The sequence below is a fragment of the Eptesicus fuscus genome, chromosome 5 (genome assembly GCF_027574615.1).
Source record: "Eptesicus fuscus isolate TK198812 chromosome 5, DD_ASM_mEF_20220401, whole genome shotgun sequence".
Classification (NCBI taxonomy): Eukaryota; Metazoa; Chordata; class Mammalia; order Chiroptera; family Vespertilionidae; genus Eptesicus; species Eptesicus fuscus.
This window is the reverse complement of record NC_072477.1, coordinates 106,920,790-106,928,874: the sequence shown is the minus strand read 5'-3', so window position 1 is coordinate 106,928,874 and position 8,085 is coordinate 106,920,790. Positions and strand designations below refer to the sequence as shown.

At 47.3% G+C, this 8,085-nt stretch overlaps 1 protein-coding gene across 1 annotated transcript; it reads left to right on the top strand.

The window, feature by feature from the left end:
* The first annotated feature begins 3,716 nt into the window (after positions 1-3,716).
* On the top strand, positions 3,717-7,884 carry LOC103300218 (cytochrome P450 1A2-like). Its single transcript, XM_054715664.1, is given in 7 exon segments — positions 3,717-3,767; positions 4,355-4,409; positions 4,828-4,917; positions 5,161-5,284; positions 6,147-6,172; positions 6,175-6,229; positions 7,743-7,884. Coding segments are annotated over 7 exon segments (543 nt in total).
* Positions 7,885-8,085: the final 201 nt, after the last annotated feature.

The following is an 8,085-nucleotide window of genomic DNA, read 5'->3' as shown; positions in this document are numbered from 1 at the left end:
CTGGTTAAGTGGTTGCCTCCCACACGCACCCTAACCAAGGGCAGAGAGCTAACCAACAACCCAGGTACATGCCCTTGATTGGGAATCGAACCCAGGACTGAGCCACACAAACCAGGGCTATAACACCTTCTTTACTTAATAACTTCGGTTGTTTTCATATCTTGACTATTGTAAATAATGCTGCAATGAACATAGGGGTGCATATGCCTTTTTCAATTAGTATTTTGGATTTCTTCAGGTAAATAGTTCTATTTTTAACTTTTTTAGGAATATTCATACTCACGGGTATGAAGTGATACTTCATTGTAGTTTTGTTTTGCATTTCACTGATGATTAGTGACACTGAGCATCTTTTCATATGTCTATTAGCCATCTGTATGTCCTCATTGGAAAAGTGTCTATTCAGGTCCTCTGCCTATTTTTAAATCGGATTGTTTGTGTGTTTTGATGTTAAGTTGTATGAGTTCCTTGTATATTTTGGATATTAACCCCTCAGATGTATCATTGATGAATATCTTCTCCCATTTAGTAGGCTGTCTTTTCATCTTGTTGATGGTTTCCTTTGCTGTAGTTTGATTTACTTGCTTATTTTTTCTTTTCCCCCCTTACCTGAGGAGACATATAAGAAGACACCCACGATTACTAAGCAATGTCAAAACATTTTTCTATAAAACTCAGTCTAACTTCAAACCTTGGCTTTTGTTATTGAGTGAGCTGAACCCCATGGAGTTACAGACAGAAAGCAGCTTTCCTTTCCCCTCATCTGTGGTCTTCAAACATGCTCTGCGGTGCTGTCAGGTTCCCGACCTGGCTCCTTGACACCAGCATGGGTTGAGCCCACGGCCTTCTCATTTTTAGAAAATAAAAGCTCAGACCAGTCTAAATCAAAATTTCCTTTTCAAATCTAGGTTAAGGTTTGTCCCCAGCGTCCTCACAGACCTGACCCTGTGAGAAGGGGCTAATAGGCATATGAAAAAATGCTCAACGTCACTAATCATCAGTGAAATGCAAAACAAAACTACAATGAAATATCACTTCATACCTGTGAGTATGAATATTCCTAAAAAAGTTACTTCTGCAGGACTTTCCCCCCTGCCCTGCTGGCCTCTTTGCCAGGGAGGGGCAAGGGGAGGGTGCTGGAAAAGGAGCAAATCTCTCTTTATTTGGCTGATGCTATTCATCTTCTGTTAGCTAAAGTTGCCCTCGTGTGTAGTGGATCTTCCAGTGCTGGCTTTTCATTGAGTGCCAACAATGTCCTCCACATCACACAGTTCCTAAAGTAGCTGCTGGGCTCTGGCTGACCTCTGGCCTGCCCTCAGCTCATTCCCACAGGGCCTGCCCTGTGGTCTGTCACTGCTGGTGACCCCTTCCCTCTGCAATGAAATCTCATTCGTGCAGCTGAAGTCCAGCTCCTTTCAGCATGTCCACCCAGCTCTGGCCGTGCCGGCTGCCCTCCGCTATCCTCACCTTCACATGCTGTTCCATGCAGTCTCTATGTCCACAGATTTCCCCCAGTCCCAGGGATATGTGTCAAGCTGGAGCACAGTATGTCATCCAAAGCACGTTCTTCTAAAGGGCCTCCATTACCTCACGTAATATGATATTAGTACTAATTTCTATCCCATAGAATTACTGAGAATATGTTTTGTTAATACATATAAAGCTCTTAGGACAACGCCGGGCCCATAAGTATCCAGCGCTATGAGGTGTGTGCTAAATACACACATGCCACAGTGTCCCTCACCAGCATCCCACCCACTTGGACTCAGGGCTGGGGGGTCCCTTTCCAGCAGGCATTCCACTCTTTTTTTTTTTTTAATTAAAAAATATATTTTATTGATTTTTTACAGAGAGGAAGAGAGAGAGAAAGAGAGTTAGAAACATCGATTAGAGAGAAACATCGACCAGCTGCCTCCTGCATGCCCCCTACCAGGGATGTGCCCGCAACCAAGGTACATGCGCTTGACCGGAATCAAACCTGGGACCCTTGAGTTCGCAGGCCGATGCTCTATCCACTGAGCCAAACTGGTTTTGGCAGGCATTCCACTCTTAAAGTTTGGGCCTCCTGGGACTCCCTTCACTTGGCTTTGTGAGATGGGAGGTGCCTCCTTCCTTCCCCATGGGGAGGAGAGAACTGCTATGGGACTCCTTACCAAGCCACAGCCTTTCACCTAAATACAGCGAACACCCACATACTTTCACAGATGTTCACGGAGAGCTGGCATTTGTCATGTCTATCCTCTTTCTCCTTTCTATATAGATATACAGCTAGATATATATTTTAAAACAGAATTCTTTAAAACTATGTTTCAGAAATCATGGCACTTTATCTTTGAACACCATAGTATGCATTAATCTACTAAGAAGATCTAAAATATTCTCCCACATGATGATACTATGTTCAGACCAAAGAACATTAATTCCATAATATGTCATTTCCAGTTCTTATTTGTGTGTCTTAAATTGTCCCAAAAATGTCGTTTGTAGCTTAAAAATATTTTTTCATTCAGGGTCCAATAGAGGTTCACATGTTGCATGTGGTTATGTCTCTTTAGCTCTTTGCTTAGAAAAAGGTCCTTGCCTTTTTTTTTTTAATGACAGTGACCATTTTGAAGAGTGTAGACAATCGCCATGAGGAGCAGCACACAGCATGGATTTTCTTCATCCAGTTTTACCAGCTCTTACTGGGAGGGAGGAGGGTGAGAAGCCTCTCTTTAGAATGCCTCTCTCTCGTCATCTTTTTGTTTCAGATTAAGGACTTGGGCTGAATATCAGAGGTGGCTGGAGCACTCTTATTCCTTACCTGATTTTGCAGGTTGCTGGAAGGGTTCTACAGAACACCCTTCTGAAGAGGAACAGTGAGCGCCCTGGCTGGCCTGGACTCAGTGCCCAGCAGGGTCCTTCACTGCGGGCACAGTGGAAAGAAGGCTGGACTAGTCCAGAGGCCTCTCACTTCCAGCACCCTGCCTTTCCCTTGAGAGAAATAATCACCCCCAACCTGGGACCCTGAAAGAGCTGCCCCTGGGCCTGGGTAGTAGGTGGAGCCAAGAGACCATTGTCTGATCCTTCCAGCTTTATTCAGTGACTTTGCTATCAGGTGACCAGGACAGCTGGGTCAACATAGTTGTTTACAAAAGGCACCATCACCTGGAGCCAGAAGCTCTCTACCAGTCCCCACAGCCCTGCTGATCTCAAGCACCTGCCTCTACAGGTACCTTTCTTGGGCTCATTCTGTCTCTGGGACCCCCCTGCCCAAACCATATATCTTGGGAACAGAGGAAGTGGAGGGATTGAGGGGAACCTCAGTGAGGTATAGGAGGTCTGAGTTCTAGTCCTTGCTGCCTAGCTCCAGCCCTCAGTTTCTCCATTTTTAAGTAAGCCATCTCTAAGGACCCTTAGTATGATTGAAGTGAAGAAATGGGGAGGGTTTCCTCTGGCTGCAGCCCAACCTCAGCTTCCAAGACTGGGGTGGGGCATCTTCGGAGGAGGCAACCTTCTTGATCTTGATCAAGACTACTCTGGGAGAGGGGAGTTACAAGCCATTTGCATCAATCCTGGGACCTTGGCCCCTCAGTATTGCTGGATAGGAACACCTCTCTGTTTCCTGGGTTGAGGCAGTATCAGCAGGAAGCCAGCACTGTTGGGGACTTCTTCCCCATCCTTAAATACCTGCCCAACCCCACCCTGCATAGGTCAAAGCCTTCAACCAGAGGCTCATGCAGTTCCTGCAGATAATGATCCAGAAGCTCAATCAGAACTTTGACGAGGTGAGCCCAGCACACAGGGAGTGAGCAGGCACCCTGCAGAGCCTGGGTGTGCCCTCTCACCCAGCTCCAAAGTACCCACACAGCTGATGTGTTGCCAAGGCCCAGGAAGGCTCTGGGACACCTGGGATCAGCTATGTGAACTGAAACTAATTAGTCCTTCTCCCACTCTGATCTCAGTTTCCTCACAACAATAGACTCCTTCTCAGAGGAGCTCAAAGCCGCAGAGAGAGAAGGCTTTTGTTCTTCAGGAACCTGAACCCTGACACTCAGCTCAGGTGTCACTTTGCCTCCCTTACTCACACTAACCTCCTCCTTTGAAATTGGACCCCTGGGGTTATTGGGAGGAAAGGTCAATGGGGCATGAAATGATACCTTAAGCCCTCCTGCTGTGAGCCTAACCCGATGACTGGAGGTCTGGGGTTGGGGCTGGAGGGGGGGGGGGCGGTGCTGCCAGATGGGATGGGGGCAAGGCCAGCCTTTGGCTGGAAGTGCGGGAGTGCCTCTAAACTTGTGATCCCTCAGGACAGTGTTCAGGATATCACAGGTGCCCTGTTCAAGCACTGCGAGAAGGACTCCAGACCCAGTAGTGGCTTCATCCCCGGGGAGAAGATTGTCAACCTTATCAAGACATTTTTGGGGCTGGTACGAGCCAGGCCCCTGCCCCTCCATCCATCAGTGTCTGCTGTTCACCCACAGCACTTCCCAACACCCAAGTCCATCAAATAATTATTGAACCACATGCCGGATGGTGCAGGACGTACAGACCTGGCCCATGTTCAGGGTTTGAGCCCAGGCTGTGCCACCAACTCCCAGGGGAAACTCGGCTAAGTCCTTCTCCTCCTCCGGATCTCAGTTTCCGCATTTGAACAATAAAGGGCTCTCTGGCCTCTGAGTCTAGGCCCCTATAATTCCAGCAACTAATTATGAAACCAGTGATTCAAGGTTGGGGGCAAGAGGTCAGGAGAGGGAGACAGAGGAAGATAGTGCTTGTTACATACATGGTGGGTGCTTGGTAAATATTAGTTTCTTATTCCTTCCTCACCTTGCCCCATGCTGCCAGGATTTGACTCGGTCACAACAGCCATCTCCTGGTGCCTTATGTACCTTGTGACAAATCCTGAGATACAGCTGAAGATCCAGAAGGAACTGGGTATGCATAGAGAAGCCTTGGGATCCCAGATCACTTGTTCAATCTACATGTAGCTGTTATGTGCAAACCTTGTGCATACAATGATGTCTACCCTTGTCTAGAAGGTGCTGGGGAGGTTTAGTGGGTCTCAATATGTAAATAGATATAGAGTGACACCACATTGAGTGGCACTTGGTATAATCGGGGACACCATGGAGCAGTCAGGGCAGCCCCTAAGCCCTGTCTGTCCTCTGTGGCCTGCAGACACAATGATAGTCAGGGCACAGTGTCCCCGGCTCTCTGACAGATCCCAGCTGCCTTATATGGAGGCCTTCATCCTGGAGACCTTCGGACACTCCTCCTTTGTCCCCTTCACCATTCCTCACAGGTGCGGCCTGCCTATTCTGCCCTCCCACCTCTCTTCCTAGTTTCTCAGCTCTGGCCCTGGCTCAGACCTCAGCATCTCATTTCTGACCATGACACAGGTTCCTCACTGGCTCTTGGCCCCTAGTCTACCCCTATTCTGTCCAAACATGATAAAACTACCCAGCTCTCAGGAGAAAATCACACTCCTGACCTCAGCGCTCATTCACCTCTGCTCACATTCTCTCCCTACAAATACTCTCAATGTAACCAGTCCGGCCCTTTATAAGCATGATTTAGCCAGCCTCCAATTTACTTATGCTGGGCCTTCTGCTTGAAATGCCTTGTAATCTCTTCTCTGGCTACCAGAATCCTATCCCTGCCCAAGGTCAATCCTGACAAAACTTCCTCTCCTCAAGAACCTTTCTTGACTCATCTAGCCAGAGCAGTTTTGTTTCTGAAATCTTGTAGGACTTACAGCCATTTGTCCTTGATTGTGTCCTGGGATTTTAACAATGTTAAGAGAGATAGTGAACACTTCCTCTGCCCACATATTGATCTATTTATTCCCAGAGTGAGAGTCCTGACTCCACAGCCAGGCTGGGAACTCCCCAGTTCTCCAGAGAATGGCCAAGTGCATACCTGGGCACAAACAGAAGTGTAGTACACACTTGTTGAAGTGGAAAAACAGGAGCCAAGGAAGGGGGAGGATAATTTCCCCCCTTCCCTCTTGACATTGTGAGGTCTGAGCCAGGGCCAGAGCTGAGAAACTAGCCCACCCAGTGGGCAGGCTACTGGGGTGGGCTAGAGGTAGGAGCAAGAAGCACCCAGAGCTGTACCCTGGTTTTCCAGCTCCTGAGCCTGACAGAACCCTCTTTCCTCTTCAGTACAAGGGACACAACACTGAATGACTTCCAATCCCCAAAGAATATCATGTCTTCATAAACCAGTGGCACGTCAATCATGATCAGTGAGTACACATCCCCCACTAAAATATGTATGCAATTCAGCAGTCAGGAAGGCTATATGTCCCTCTAGGAAATGGTTATATAATTTTAAAAAATGGTGCCTCAATTGCTGTATAGTTTTCTCTAGGTGACAAAATATAGGTCTATGTTTTTCAAACTTTAGTGCAATAAGAATTAACAAGGGCCCTGGATGGGTAGCTCAGTGGTTAAGGCATCAGCCCAAACACCGAAAGGCAGCCAATTTGATTCCTGGTCAAGGGCATGTACCTGGGTTGCAGGGCTGATCCCTGTTCCCAGTCAGGTGCGTGCAGGAGGCAACCAATCAATGTGAAACACATCGATGTCTCTCTCTCTCTCTCTCTCTCTCTCTCTCTCTCTCTCTCTCTCTCTCTCTTTCTTCTCTCTCTCTCTCTCTCTCTTCTTTCTCTCTCTCTCCATCACTTCCACTCTTTCTAAAAATCAATGGGAAAATATATTCTCAGGTGAGGATTAACAAAAAACAACAACAAAAAAAGAATTAACCAGGATGTTGGTTACAGATTATGGCATGCCATCCCTCAAGATTCCACTTTTGGGCCCTAACTGGTTTGGTTCAGTGGATAGAGCGTCAGCCTGTGGACTGAAAGGTCCCAGGTTTGATTCCAGTCAAGGGCATGTACCTTGGTTGCGGACACATCCCCAGTAGGGGGTGTGCAGAAGGCAGTTGATCAATGTTTCTCTCTCATCAATGTTTCTAACTCTCTTTCCCTCTCCCTTCTTCTCTAAAAAAAATCAATAAAATATATCTTTTAAAAAAGATTCCACTTTGGTAGCTAAGGTGGAATATTGAGGTGATTCTGATGTGAGTGGCTTAGGGACCTCTGTATGGAAAATCACACTTTAGTCTATAGGTAGGGGGACCATATAATTTACCATCCAAACAGGGATACTTCTGAGTGTGGGATGCTATCAATAATTACTCTACCTTGGCCAGGTGGCGCAGAAGGTTGGAGCATCATCCCATCCGCTGAGGTTGTGGGTTGATCCCCGGTCAGGGCACAAACAGGAATTGACAGTGGGTGCATGGATGGGTGGAACAATGAAAGTCAATGTTTTTCTCTCTCTCCCTTCCTCTCTCTCTAGAGTTAATAAATTAAAAAAAAAAAACTCTGAAACAATAAGCACAAATCAGAATATCATATAGATTCCCCTTTTATATTAATTAGAATGAAGGTAATTTAATATTAAAAAGCACTGTTTTCAGGGCTGATCATTTTAGGAAGAGCTATGTAAAAGAAACCAGCATTAAAGCACAGTTTGGTCCCTTTCCCCCACTCTCCTCTCATTGCTATCTATGCTAACACTGGTGGTATCAACAGAAGTCTGTTCAGACATCTCCACCCAGGACTGTCCTCCCAGGGCTTCCCAGTCCAAAGATCCCAGCTCCGCTGGTTCTCTTGCAGGAGGCTGTGGGGGGACCCATCTGAGTTCCGGCCAGATGGATTCCTCACTGCTGATGGCACTGCCACCAACCAGACTTTGGCATGGGCCGCGCCGGTGCATAGGGGAGGTCCTGGCCAAGTGCGAGGTCTTCCTTTTCCTGGCCATCGTGCTGCGGCAGCTGGAGGTCAGTGTGCTACCAGGCGTGAAAGTGGACCTAACCCCATCTACCGGCTGACCATGAAGCACGCCCACTGTGAGCATGGCCAGGCACAGCTACGCTTCTCCATCAAGTGAAGAAGACACCAGCACGCTGAGGCAGAAGGAGTGATGGCAGTCACCCATGGGCCTCAGCCCTTTCTCCTTTCCTTCTTTTTTAATAACAGCTTTACGGACATACAATTCATGCAGGAGAAGAGAACTTTCCCCTTCTTCTCTT